The following is a 14,511-nucleotide window of genomic DNA, read 5'->3' on the forward strand; positions in this document are numbered from 1 at the left end:
CCATCGTTCCAACAGTCAAATCCTTACGCTTACGAACATCCGCCTCCGCCACCGATCCCACCCACAAGTCCACACCGTCAACGTAGGAATCGCATTCTCATGCCACAAAACTCTTCGCGACGATATCAGATGTCTCCCATCAGCCCTATGACCCCGTCGACACCACGGACGCTCTGGCGCGAGGAAAATGGCAATAGAAGCGCGGAGACGCCGACAACGCCTGGTGGGTGGGAAGAAGCTCAGCCTATGCCTGCGGTACAGGATGCGCGCAGTAGCCCCCGTATCGTAGTGCAGAGACTCCCTTAAACTTTCCTTTGTTTTACTGTAAGATGTACGCGTTCTTTTCCTGCTGCGTGTGCGTGAGGCCACCAGCTGTATTCTTATTTTTCAACATGTATTAATTTCTTTTTGTATTGGGATGCATCGCATACGGCGTTTACTATCTTGAAGACGGATATATATGGATTACGATTGGTATATGCATTGGGTGGGATGTTCGTGCTTTTCCTTCGGGATGATGTATTTCTCTGCTTTCCTTTGGGATGGTTGTATTCGTACACATTTGTTTTGATGCGCCTTCTCGTTCTCGCACTGCGCTTTTCGCGTTTCAAACCAGTCCTTTCCTCTGTCTAGCGATACCCAGATCTCTCTTTGCACTCACTTTGTCTCTCACGCTATCCGATCATGCAAGTAGATTCTAGAATACACGCCGCGTATCCACGTCCACACGTCAGACGCGTATGTTGGAAGAAGTCTCACCCAGATCATACTGCACTCACTGCGCCTCTTCCCTCCGCTAAGCCATATGCCCGGTGATGGCGCAGGATCTTGTACTACAATAAGGTGTGGCGCCGAGCGGGTGGCGGGCGGCTGCGGCTCTTCTACGGGGCAGTTGTTGGGACCCACCCTCGAGGCTGTGTAGGCAATACCATTGCTTCTAAATCATGATATCCTATTGCTTTCACGTATCTAGAATAACGACTCAACGGCTCAACGGCCCTACAATGATGCTTGAGTTCAGGCGCGAAACGGAAAAAGTGGCACTGGAACAACTGAGGACTTCTTAGCTAAGATGCGGGGTGGTACACGGCGTGCGAAGAGCGTGAGCGTTCAGGGTACGCCTTATGCGGCGCTTAGTAGGGTGCGCGCTAGCAAGTGGGTGCCTTAAACGTTGGATGGGGGCGAGGGCGTAGCGCGAAGGATGCGTAATTCATGTGGTATGCCTGAGCGCGGCCTTATGGCTTTTTTGGGGATAAGCGCCTACCTATGTGGGGAGCAATGTGAACTGATGGTGAAGTAGTGAGATGTGAAAACGCTGATGATGTGCAAGTTCACGTGCATCTATAGGATTTCATTAAACAGGAACTCCGCAAGATCATTCGATCGTGGGAACGGCAATACTATACGACTATGATAACAAGAGCAGTCGGAAGATTGAATCTTTGGGTTTCAATGCATCTGAATGCTTGTCATGACTCCTTAACCAAACAAAGACAACAGGAAAACAACAGATACATATAACTTTTATACCCAGATTACACACACGATAAGGCTATTGTGTCGCCGGCGTACTTCCTCCCATCCATGCCCGCGTTGAAAGATGCAACAGTCCTTTCCCTTGAGCCTCCGCCAGTGTCCCCAAGACAACCCCATACTCTATCGTTTCGTCTCACCTCAATCTGTCAGCTGTTGTTATTCCCAAGGAGGCCATGCCTCAACTTGAGAACTCAAGCGCGATATAGGTTTAGGTATGGGGTCGGCTAAGTGACATCGAGACAGACAATTGACTTTGCTCCAGAGTCGAGGGTATCCTTGTCGACCGAGCGTCGTGATCCATGCATGCAATCGAATGACACCATTTCCTTGCAAACGGATGTCTTGAAGTGCGTGTTGGAGGCTTCTAGACTTCGTTGACCTTCGTGTTCCGAAAAAGCTTTTGGCTCCCAGTGTGCATGCTTGTGACACCGCTTTGTCGCAGGCGGACGTCTTTTGTTTGTTGCGCTAGGATTTGGAATCACTCACTTTCTTTTTCGTTCGGGAAAAGTGCTGATCGTCTCTGGACTTGGTCTTCGGTGGATAAGGGATTTGGCGACTTCATCTCCTGGGAGCGGATCAAGCTCCTGACTGCCTGAGAAAGCTCTGCCTTTACCTTCGCCATAGCAGGACCAAGCTGCCTCAGGATCAACCCTTCGAGCCGCCCATCTTGGAATTGCTTCAGGAAGCTCTTAATCTTGTCATCCTGATCTTTCTCAAAGATTTGGAGAGCATCGGTTAGCCGAAGATTAAGCCTATCCCAGATTTGTTCTTGGCTATCAGCAATCTCTTTGGCACAGGGGTCCATGATCTCCTTCGATTTAGCCTGTACGGAATCGAAAGATTCTGTGGCGTGATGCTCTACCGCCATGACGCGCGCCTCGTTCTGAGCTAGCTTCAGGCTGATTGCCTGTATCTGCTGTAAAGCTTTCTCGGTCGTAGCTTCATGCAGACTGGACGCAGCAGACATACCAGCATTGGATGCCTCAACCCTCGCGAGATCAGCATAATGCTTGGTTTCTGTATCCCGAAGACTCTTCTCGAGGCCACTAATCCTGTCGTTTAGAGCATCCTGATGGACGGAAATCGTGTGCGCGGTCGCATTCGCCTGGTCTCGATGGGTCTTCTCGTTGTCGGCAATGTCTTTCTGGAGCTTACGGATATTATCGTCAGCATCCTTGTCTATGAGACGACGCTTGGTGTTGTCTTCATCGCGGTGACGCTGGACTTCTGTAAGAATCTCCGTCTTCAAAGTGTCAAGTTCCCTAGTCGAAGTCTCTGCGCCATTTGCTGGCAGCTTGGAAAGAACCTCCACCACCTCTTGAGCGACGATGGCCTTCGAGATAGCCGTGTATTCGCGCTGGATATCGACTAAGCGCTGCTTTAAGGCGCTCAATTCTTCGAAAGAAGCTTCACACTCTTCTTGAAGTTCCGTATCGAGTTGCTGGAGGTGCTGATCGGTCGCGGTCGTGTACTCGGTGAAGTTTGCCTCCGTGGTCTTGACCATTTGCTCCACGGCGGAAATGCTGGTATGCTGCTCTTCGAACAGCTTGGAGACAGACGTTCCCGCATTGTCAACCTTCTTCTCGAGATCCTTCACGCTCGTCTCAGTGCTAGAGACCTTGCAGCTCTGCTCCTCAAGGTTAGACTCGAGATTCGTCACTCGATCATCGACGGCCTTGATGGCTGCAGTGTTCTTCATGAGTGTGTTCACCTTAGAGCCGATGTCGGAAGCGGCCACTTGAAGGGCCTTTTCAAGGCCAGACTGTACTTGCACGATTGTAGTCTGGACCTCCGTGACCTTGGCAAGTCGGCGGCCGTGCTCATCGCGATCGGTCTTTAATTGTGCGACATCATCGTTGAGGGTTCTCATGCCGTTCTCAATGTCAGCGGCCTTCTGCTCCTGCTGATCAAGTTGAGTCTGGGTACCCTTCAGCACCAGCAGAAGGGACTCAATGCCTGTCTTGATTTTGGAGATTTCGGACTCTTGCTTTTCGTGAGACCCATTCAGTTCCTTCTTGAGATCCGCGACGACTCCCTCGTTCTTCGAGGTCCGACGCTTTTCGTCATCGAACTGGTTGCGGGTGACTGTGTTCTTCTGAAGGGCTTCGATCTCGGTCTTGAGCTTGAAGATGTTTGCGGTCTGCTCATCGTTGCCAGACTTCAACTCTTTGATCTCGTTGTCGTTGGCCGTCAACTTCGACTTGAGAGACGAGATCTTCATGCCCTGGACCTTGGCCACCTCTTCAGCACGATCCTGCCGTTGGTGGACTTCCTTCTTGGCTGCCTCAAGACGGTCGTCCTGCTCCTTCATCTTCTGCTGAGTAGCATTCTTGTGCTCCTCAAGGTCGCCAACAGTTACTAGAAGCTTAGCAGTTTCGGAAGCCTGTGCCTCAAGTGCTGTCTGGTTGCGCTTGTCTTGCATTTTAAGCTTGACTTCGAGCTCGGTCTTTAGCTTCTCGACGGCCCCCTTGATGGCTTGCTTGATCTGCGCCTGAGCAGAAGCCTGTACTTCGGACTTAAGTGCCGCAAGTTTGTCATCAGCGCGCTTATCTTGCTCCTGGAGAGCTGCCGTGTTTTTAGACTTAAGGAGGCTGAGGGCATATGCGCTACTCTTCTCATGCTGTTGGAACACCTCCTTGAACTCGGACTTCATATTAGTGTGAACAGTCTCGATGAGTTTGTGGAGTTGCTCCGGAGTGCCATCGCGTGTCTTTTTCAACTCCGCAATCTCGCGCATATCAACAACGGCTTGACCTTTCAGGGATTCGATGTCCGCCCGGAGCTGCTCGTTGACCAGAACCGCATTCTGAATCCTCTGCTTGCGAGCTTCCTGTTCGGCACGCTCGATACGGCGCTCTAGCTGTTGGTATTTTGCGGACGAAGGGGAAGTCCACAACTGGTTGCACTTCCAGGAAATGAGGGGGCAGATCATGAAGATGCAGAACAAGACACAGAGGGTCATGATTAGCCGTGTGCCTTGTGAGAAACGACCTTCGTCCATCGTGGGTTCGCTATTACGAGACCGGAAGAATTCGGCCATGTCGTGCGCGGTTGATGTGGTCAACGACCAGACTGGCGCTATTGAGATGGTGGAGGTAGGTGAAGTTGAAGGGAAAGGTCAGAGATGGGGCTCTGATGGGGAGATGGAGGCCAAAAGTTGGGGAAGCTGGAGCCGTGTGTGTGCAGTGTGGCTGACCGTTGACAACCTGTACTAGTAGTGGGGTTGTGGGTGTGGGTGGTGGTGTAATGAAACCGGAAGAAGGCGGGTGTTTAGTAGTCCGAGGCGTAGGTGCGGCCGTATGCGCGTGCCCGAAAGTTGGTGAATGTTCGCGCACGTGACCCTATCTACAACTGGTGAAAGAGTTGTGCACGTGATCCGCAGTTTGCATCCCCCAAGGTTGGCTGTGATCTTTCTATTTCGTGGTATAAACTCACCGTAGGTGCTATAAAGCAATAATAAATGGTTGATATCATTGTGTAAGAAACTATGAACAATGCATGTTAAAATTTGCGTATATACTACTAGGAGACAACCAGGAGTAGCGTTCTTTGAATCGATCAGATCTGCAAAAGTCGTGAATCAAATGATACAGATGATCCCATCCATCGGGGAAAAGGAGCACCGGTTCGATCATCTTCACCTGGCCATGAGAAAGTTCGTAATTTAAGTATAAGCAAAAGCAAACTGAAAGCAAATCCATTGGAAACTCGCAAACTGTACAGAAACTGTGTTTCAGAGAGCTTGAACATGCTTCTGATAGGTTTTCTTTGGGCGTTGTGGCTGAACATGGTTTGTCTTTGACAGAACTATGCATTACACAAGAACAACAGATCAAGCACCGGGGGTGACATCCTCGCATCAATTACCACAATGCTCCGTATGCACTCGGACTGAGTAATGTGCCAGCATCCTCTTGACTCATCTGTTGTAAAACGCGCATGCCTCCAGTCACTCTGGATCTCTCACTGCCTCATGTGCCCAGTTCCACAACTTATCAATTCTAAACATCTCACGCTACGCACAGACCAGTAGATTAAGTTCACAAAGGGAAATCACCGCTTAATTCGCATATGCGTTTATGCATGCACCAATGCCGATCGCTAGTAATACACCCAAAACCCTACATCAAATTATGCAGTTGAAAGCTTCAGAAGCCCCCAGAGCGCAGCCGTCGCCGCGGCTTGTCCTTCCCCGCATATGCAAAACGATCCGTCCACAGCTCCCGGGCAGAATCCGCATCTGGAAGCGATGCGGTCATATCGCCAATTGACTCGTCCACACTCTCTACGGCCGTGTCTCCTTCGGCGTCCGCAGCGCCACTTTGGGAAGGAGCCTCCGTCACCGTACTCAAAACATCAACCTCCGCACCCACCCTAGACTCACTCTTAAGCAGCAAATGGCTTGAGCGTGGCTCGCTGGGCCCTTCGCCTGCATTGTCGTTTTCAGCGGTATACTAATCGTCACTAAGGTACTCATCGTCATCGCCCAATAAGGATGGGTATTGACGATTACGAAGGTCCTGTTCCAGACCGCCTTCGCTTTCGGGGTCGATGTAGCCCTTTCCTCCGAAGAGGGAGAGGAGGACTGGGAGGAGGATGAGCGCGTGGGTCGCGGCCCAAAGAACGAGGGCGACCCAAACGCGGAAATAGTATATGTCAAAGATCTGTGGTGTCTTAGTGATGTTGCCTAGTGTAGGACGAGACAACATGACTTACCTTAGACCGTGTCCACGCCAAAACACCCACGCCCAAAATCTTCGTGATCGTGATTCCAGAAATTACAGAAGAAGCGACATTCACCATAGCCGTCCAAGACCGTGCGTCCTTCCCGCGGAACCTATGCCTTGGCGCCCGCTCCATGGTAGCGCGGCTCGGGAAGGTGAACGCCCTCGCAATATGCGCTGTGAACTCGACACTGATACCCACGCAAATGATCAAATTGACAAGAGACACAGCGTTGAGTGAGACGCCCATAATAGCCATAGACCCGATGATTGCGGAAACCGTCATGGCGACTACGAGCGTGACGACGAGTGCAGTCTGTAAGGAGCCGAGGAGTATGGTGGTTACGATGAGCGTGGCTGCTAGGGCAGAGCCGAGTAGCGCGCCGGCCAAACGCACGATAGAAAGGTACTGGTCGAAAAAGATATAGTGCTTTGAGTAAGGGAAAACTTCAGTCTGGACATCCTTCTCGATTTCCTTCGCTACCCGACGGGCAGCTTTGTAGGAGTTGATAAAGTCTTCTTGCGAATGGAGCGGGGTATGCGAGGTCCGGAAGTGCGATGATGGGATAGTGAGGTGCTCCTTGTCGATGACGAGCGCATTGGAGTATGCAGCAGCGCCACCAAGTGGACAATCTTCGGTTGTGGGGGCCTGAATCCAGCGGCCTAGATAGTCGATGAACTCCTCGCCCTTGGGCATGCCGTGCAATGTCATGTTCCAAGGTTGGTCTCGGTCCTCAAAGCATGGCTTACCATCGTCGTTGACGCAGCATTTAGAGTTTTCGGGGTTGAGCCAAAGGAAGAAGTCATCGAGCCAGTTGGCTGCAGAGGCAGCAAGGAAAGAGACCTCGGGTCGTTTACGTTCAGCCTCGATGATGTTCGCAAGACTCTCTTGGTGGCAGGTGGAGAAGCGCCCGCAGAGCTGCTTTTGTGCCTCTCGTTGGGTATCGTTGAGCTCCTTGGTAACGAAGTAGACAGGTGGACCAGCATCGAAGTAGTCATAAAGATCGTTAAAGTACGGGATGAGATAAGAGTCGGAAGGAATCGCGATGCGCTGGTCAAGTCCAAGCTCAACAGCTGGAAATAGAGCTAGGGCAGCCGTGAATATACCTAGGAATACAGCGATGACAGCGACTTTCGTCTTCTTTCCAAGAAGGGCTGGAGCATATGTCCGACGGATGAAGCGCTGTAAGCCCCCTTCTTCGCCTGCACCATGTCCCATGCCTCCATTAAGGTAACTGGTATCAGCTCGTCCCACACGAAGGCATGGGAAGCAGTCTGCGCGATTGTCTTCAACTCGATACTGATTGAGCGCTAGAACAGCAACGAACATGGTCACCTGGAGGATGGCGTTGATAAAGACAGCACCTGCTGCATAGGCCGCAAAATTGCGCACAGCGGGCATACCGACTGCACATCCAAGCGCAAACGCTACCGTTTCGGTGGTAGCAGACAGTAAAATGGAAGGACCCATGCGACCCAGAGCTCGTGAGACACGCTCGGGGACAGTGCCCTCAGGGTGGCTAATATTGACGCGTTCGAACTCATGCACGATGAGGAAGATGTTGTCGACACCAACAGCTAAGACAAGGAAAGGTATGACCTCCGCGATGATGAGGGTCACTTTGATGCCAGCAGCGGAAAACAGGCCGACCGAAGCAGAAACTGACATCAAAACGATAATGATGCCAACGATGCCAAGCATGAACTTCGATTGGACAAGCGCGTTGGCCGGGTTCCGTAGTATCGAGCGAACGGTAAGAGTAGTCGATCCAAGAGCGAGCGACGCATACAGGAACATGATAACATAGCTGATAACCACGATCTTGGCATCGGTGTTCGTGCTCTTGTTCAGCTCCTGCTCGAGACTCACTTCTGTATTGAAGCTCAGTCGCAGGCCTCGCTCTCTGGCCTCACCCTGCACGGCGTATAGTAGTAGGTTCTTAAGGTCCTCTTCCCAATCCATCGCACGCTGAAGCTCGTCTGTGCCTTCGGGGTAATTATTGACGACCCAGGTCACGACGATGGCCTGAGCATCGAGCACGCTTTCGTTGACACCACCAAATAACAAGTGGGGATCCAGAGGCTGTTGGAATGTCGGCAAGCATGAAGACGGGTTATCAACGCAGTCGGTCAGGTAATTTTGCCACGGCTCCGACGCAACTTTGCCGAAGTCGCCCTGCCAGTAACCAGTCACGGATTGTACGACACAGGCGTCATTCACCGGCTTGAAGCAGACCTGTTCGAAAGGTTGCATGCGTTGCACACGGCCTTCCACGTCAAACCACCAGGCAAGGGTGTCATAGCTTAGTACAGGTCCTCCCGTTTCGTTGACCAGGAAAGCTTGTTCGGCGCGGTAGAACGGTCCGAACTTTTCGTCGAAGAAGGCTTTCTCTTGCGCCGCGGCAGAATCTGGTGATACCCACAGACGAACGGGATCTCTCTCGACTGAGAACCTGAGCCATCCGAGACTCATCAAGCCCACCACCAGTACGCTCGTAACAATGGTAATAGCAGGGAAGCGCGCGCAGACGTATCCCAGCCTGCTAAACATGCGGTCGCACCATGTATTGACAAAATAGTGTTTCGTTGGCCGGTCGAGCATTCCTACATTGTGAACGATGTCGCCTTCATCCTCGTCATCACTAGGTTCGAGATCTTGTAGCAAACGCAATCGCTCGCTCTTATTCTTCGAATGGTTCTGGTACGCCACATGGCCGGCTACAGCAAGGCAAAGAAGGCCGAGGAAAACAGAATAGACAATGATGACGGCAAATGACATGCAAGGCAGCAGGCCGACGTAGCACTGCTTGGCTTCAGTAACCTGAGGCAGCTCCGCACAGGAGCCGCCACAGTCCAAGCATGCGCATCGGTACTTCGGGTCGGTAGAATTGCAAGGATGCGCGTCCTTATTCATTGGTTCCATATCGGGGAACTTGCTCGCATCCGGGCGAGGAAAGTTCATCTGGAAAGGACTGCCTAACAACTTCTTGTCTCCCAAGAACTTCAGGAAGTCGGTGTAGTTTTTTGCGCCTCCACCGATGAAGTCCATTGCTTTGCCATTCGTCGCACCGAACTTGACATCTTTGCAGCTGTCGTAGAAACCCGATCCATAATCATTGGATACGAGATGGTCTAGTTCGGTGACGAGGTATTTGTCGCCCTTCGGCTCGGTTTGTGTGACGTTTATGAAGAGCGACTGGTCCGGAGAGCACGTAAAGGTACAGAAAAGGTTGAAGAAGTTCTCCTTGCATGCCGGACACGAGTTTATGATGCCTGACGCTCTACCGAGATTGCTGCTGAGGGCATCCAGCTGTTCCTCGTTACAGCACACGTCAGTGTCCGACCACTTCTCGCCACATACGTCGACTAGCTTCTTCTTGATCTTGTCGTCTGCCTTCTTGGCTAGTCCATTGTCCGGACAGGGCAGATCGGAGCCGAAGAAGCCCTGTTTCCCGCAATGTCCTCTTATGGCGCAACGTCCCTTCTCATGCTTTGTCGTAAGATCTGGGCCGGCGATCGCAGAGCCCACCAAGACAGACAGCAGCCCCGCTGCCATCCTCCCCAATCCTCCCCGCGAGCTCTGCTTCATCGTGCGACGGGCTGCGCCACCGGGCGCTTCAATAAACGATGCGTCGCTCAAGACGACGAGTTGATGCGAGGACACAGTCGATCACAGCTATGGTAGCGAATGTACTGTGGATAGCGCGTTCGTGGGAGTTGTGGGAGCGGAGTGATGGTGCAGGCAGCCAAGGTGCGCGAGCTAGAAGCTTTGAGCTCAACTCCGAGGAGTGTGCAGTCTTTCTAGTGAACGAGCAAAGAGGCGGACGGTTGCCTGGGTAAAAGCAATGGAAAGAAATAGCTCGTGGGGGACTGCAGCTCCGGATTTGTGGAGTGGCTAGGGGCTGTGGAGAGAGGATGCGGAGCGGCGTCTGGTGGTGAGTGGTGTTTGTTCGTGTCGTCACTGTGATAGTCGGCGCGGCACGCCGAGGCGGCCTGCCAGGCACCGCACCGAAGACCCACATGATCGACGTCACGCACAAGAACGCTTGGCACCATCTCAGACCCGAAGCCCACTAACCATGAAGCATACTCTCACAGCAGGCATTGCGCACCTTAATCTTCTCAATAAACATGTTACTTCTCATGCAATAAGTGGAAATTCGAACTATGCCGTTTATGTAGTAACAATTTCATTCAGATAGTCGCTTTTATGTCATCAAATGGCATTGCCAGTAAGTATCCCTGCCACTCATTACAGTCATCGCTCGTCATGGCCCAAAGCCGGGTATTCAGCATCTCAATTCCTTCAACATCCATCCCGTCTATTTCTGGAGGTACTTAACAAGCTCAACCAGTTGAGCGCGAGTTTCATCCTCCAACTGGTCCTCCGGTGGACCAAGCACCTTCTCGAAGATTGGCATTAGCGTAGGCGTAGCCTGCTGGATCGTAGGCTCGTTGGCTTGGTAGAGCTTCACGATCATGCTGAAGATGGGCTTGTTCTCTTCGTAGTCCTCCCTCAATGGTAGAAGGTGAATAAGACGGGGAAGCACTTCGGCAATGGGCATCTTGTCAGGGTGCTTGGAAATGAACCTGCTGACACATCCTGCTGTGTTGTCGAGCAAACGTGCCTGGTCCTGGGCATCGAGTAGTGGCTCTAGCTTGCTGAAGATGGTGGGCAGCGAGCTGAGGATCTCCGCGTCGCTGGTAGTCTTCTCGCATAGCAGACCGATACCGTAAACAGCATTGGACTTGGTCTCCGGGTCCTCGTCCGACAGGCGGTGCACGAGAAGCTTGAGCAGGTTGGTGGTGTACGGGGTGCAAGACTCGCCCATGTTACCAACACACTCTGCAATGGTACCAACAGCCGCACTTCGCTCAATCGACTCTTGGCTGCTGGCATATTTGACAATGGGCTTCTCGAAAGCCTTCCACAACTCGCCAAACGCAGGCCCAAGAGCAACTGAGAGACACGTGACAACTTCAAACGCCGTCTCGATAACAAGCCAGTCGTACTCCGACGACTCGTCAAGGACATCGCCGTCGTCATCATCGCCTAAGTCTTGCTGACACGGGTGTCGCTTAGTGATGATGGCCAAAAGCTGCTGCACCATCTCAGGAACGACCGTGCCCTTCTCAGACATTAGCATTGAAGGACCACAGAGCTTGAGGGTAGAGCCAAGGTCGCGGTTGATATCTGTGACGGTTCCACTACAATACTGTCAGCTGTAATCCCTATGGTGTTCATTGAACATATTGAACATTCAAAGCTCTCAGAAGTAGATTCGCGTTCGCCTCAATTGCAACTTGTGCATCAGAGTGAGCTGGGATAACGAAGATAGGTCATCTTTGAGCTTGGAACAGAAGAGGATCTTTTACATACCGGTCCATCTCGTCTTGCCAGACAGCCATAGTGGCGGTCATCACAAGGTTGCCCAGCTTCTTGAGATCGGCAGGCGGGTCAACCTGAGGAGGAAGACCTGGCTTCCACTTGGCCATGCCGTCAGTCTCAGCCAGCTGGAACAGAGTAGCGTATGTGCGCCAGAGAGTGCCTAGAGCAGCCTTACGGATGCCCTCGTAGTTGTGGTCAACAAGCTCCAAAAGCTTCTCGATGGTATTCTGGAGGTAGGGCAAGAATGCGCGCTTGGTGTGAGAGATGATGTCACCAAAGACCTCCGCTGCAATCTCCTTCTCCATCGCAACGGCGCTGACACCGGCAATGTCATCCCAATCATCGTCAGCATCCATAGCAGCCTCGTTGAGGTCACTATCGTCATCATCATCGGTAGCAGCAGCGACCTTGACCTTGCGGCCCTCAATCACAACCTCAGTGCCAATGAGATCCTTGGCCTGCTCTCCCAGCTCGACAAGCTCGGCATCTTCGTCTTGCTCGAGGCAGTCTTTGAGGCCCTTGACGGCACCGTCGAGAAACTTCTCGAAACCTTCCTCGTAAACCCTGGCCATAGTGGACCATAGGATGTAGCTGGTCTCACGAAGACGTGGGTGATCGAGGTGCAGAGCTTCTTCAGACGCCTGCATGAGGGGCATGACATACGGTTCGAACGGCTGAGCGCCAACAGCGGCGGCGATCTTGCCGAGAGAATCGCAGACAACGCCGCGGAGTTCCAGCTCTTCCTGGCTGTCCTTGATCGTGACATATTGCGAGAGGGCGTTCATGGTTTGTTCGAAGAAGGGCAAGAACGCTTGTTCAGAGGCGGATGCAATGGAGCCGACTGCACCGATGGCTGCGACCTTGGTCTTCAGGTCTTCGTGATGGAAGAGTTTACTGAAGCGAGGAACAAGCTCTCCGACGTACTTGGCAGCATCCTCTGGGTCAAGCCCCTCAATCAAGGAGTCAATAGCATGGCAGCTGCCACGGACGATTTGCAGGCTGCGCTCGTCGTTGAGGTTGTTGACTGCCAAATCGAAATTCTTCATCATGGCGGGGATCAGGCGGGCGTGCTCCTTACCAACGTCTTCGGCAAGATCGTCGGCCAAACGAGCCACACCGTTCAAAGCAGCACCTCGAACCTTGAGGTCAGAATCCTCGAGCAAATGGAGCACCGCAGGGAGTATCTCGTGAAGCTGTGTGGCGATGAAGTCGGGAGCACCCTCGACGCACATGCCAAGAGCGAGGACACCAGCTTGGCGGTAGTCAGGATCCTGAGAAGAAAAGTACCCACCAAGAGCCTTCAGAAGCGGGATGACGACCTGGCTAGGAGGCAGGCTTGAGGCAAGGATATCAAGCAGACCAAGAGCCGAGCGGGCAGGAGTGACATCCTCATCTTCACTGGCAAGGTCGCCCAGCTCCGTCACAATCTGCAGAGCCTTGAGAGTAAGCTCCTCACCAATCCTCAGCCCCTGCACCTTGAGCTTGCGATATCTGACGCACTGCATCAAGAAAGCAAGAGCTTGCGAACGGTAGTCGTCGTCGACCTCCTTGTTGCCGGCAAGCTCAATCATGAATTTGACAAGATCGGCAAAGTGCTTCTGCAGAAGAGCAGACTCGCACCCAAGGAGCGTCTGGAAGACCTCGAAGGCTTGAAGAGCATGGTCTTCATCGCCCTCCTGGACGGTGGCCTGCAAAACTGCGACCATGCCGGGGATGGACTCTTGGAATAAGGCAAGTTCCTGAGGCTCCTCATCCGGCTCCAAGAGCATGGCCAGCCTGCTCAAAGCCAACATTGTGTTCACCCGGACTTCGGCGCTCTCAGGGTCTTTGATGGTCGAGCTGAACAAACTGTACAGATCGGTCTTCTTGCCTGGAAAGGCATCGCCAACGGTCTCCAGGGTAGTCCAGATAATATATGTGCCGACCTCTCTATGCCTTGCATTAGAGCTTGTGGCCGCCTGCTGGAGGAAGGCAGGTAGGTCGCCCCACTCGCCATCCTCAAAATCCTGGGTCGCGATCGCGGCAATGACTCGGGCAGCCGAGTGCCTGGTGAGCGTGACATCCTCGTTCAATGTGAACTGGCAGATCTGGTTCCGCAGTGTTGATTTCTGATCAGCTGGGAGGTCCGCCCAATGCTTCGTCACCAGCTTGCGAGCTTCGACGGCGGCCAGCTGGCGCAGCTCAGGCTTTGGGTGGTTGCAGATAATCTGGAGGAGAGCGTTGAGCGACGCAGGCGAAGTGTAGTATGTCTTGTTGAGCGTCGCAGTGGCAGACTTGACACGCTCGGTGTCAGCTGGGGGAAGTCAGTACAATTTCGACAAACGAAGTGCGCGTAGCAAAAGGCTGGCGAAAACGAGGACATACGCTGCAAGAGCGACTCGAGGAGTCCGACGAACTGCTGCTCGTCCATGGCTGCTTCGCTGAAATGTAGCACAAGCTGCCTGGAGGATTAGCAGAGGGAGGGTGGAAATGTGTTTGGAGGAGGAGGAAGGAGCGTGTGTTTGGCGACAAGTGGGATTTTGCCCGCACTCAAAAAAAAGTTGGAGCGGGCAACGCAGGGTTACCGGCGGGGTGGGTGGGGCGCAATCGCCGAGGTGGACGCCGGTGATTGGCGCGAGCTTCAGCGCTGCCAGAACGCGTACACGTGTAGGACAACTTGACTTGTGCAGCGTATCTGCTTGGGAGAGAGGTGGAGAGTACATGTGGTGAAGTCGAGGAGAAACAGTGGAACCTACATTGACCGTCTTGAAATCTCTTCAAGCCCTGTCTGGCAGTGTGCAAGCAACGTTCACCACGCTTGTGGGGTAGAGCACCTGCTCTGTCCTAACCCATTGAGGGGAGTGTTGTAAAGAAAGAGTTGGG

General features: G+C 52.8%; 3 protein-coding genes across 3 annotated transcripts; all 3 read right to left on the minus strand.

Annotated features, from left to right (window-relative positions):
- Window positions 1-2,014: 2,014 nt before the first annotated feature.
- N0V89_008296 (uncharacterized protein) lies at window positions 2,015-4,576 on the minus strand (the record flags this gene model as incomplete). The annotated part of the gene is made up of 1 exon (XM_056217053.1): window positions 2,015-4,576. The coding sequence occupies one exon, from the start codon at window positions 4,574-4,576 to the stop codon at window positions 2,015-2,017; it is 2,562 nt and encodes an 853-aa protein (XP_056068609.1).
- A 1,414-nt stretch (window positions 4,577-5,990) lies between these two features.
- On the minus strand, window positions 5,991-9,849 carry NCR1 (niemann-Pick type C- protein 1; the record flags this gene model as incomplete). Its single annotated transcript, XM_056217054.1, has 2 exons — window positions 5,991-6,200; window positions 6,253-9,849. 2 exons carry the CDS (start codon window positions 9,847-9,849, stop codon window positions 5,991-5,993), a joined length of 3,807 nt encoding a protein of 1,268 aa, XP_056068610.1.
- A 733-nt stretch (window positions 9,850-10,582) lies between these two features.
- Window positions 10,583-14,351, minus strand: N0V89_008298 (uncharacterized protein; the record flags this gene model as incomplete). The annotated part of the gene is made up of 4 exons (XM_056217055.1): window positions 10,583-11,468; window positions 11,641-13,942; window positions 14,014-14,086; window positions 14,214-14,351. The coding sequence occupies 4 exons, from the start codon at window positions 14,349-14,351 to the stop codon at window positions 10,583-10,585; spliced, it is 3,399 nt and encodes a 1,132-aa protein (XP_056068611.1).
- Between the last annotated feature and the right edge of the window lie 160 nt (window positions 14,352-14,511).

This window comes from Didymosphaeria variabile (assembly GCF_027946475.1).
Source record: "Didymosphaeria variabile strain IMI 356815 chromosome Unknown scaffold_6, whole genome shotgun sequence".
Lineage (NCBI taxonomy): Eukaryota > Fungi > Ascomycota > Dothideomycetes > Pleosporales > Didymosphaeriaceae > Didymosphaeria > Didymosphaeria variabile.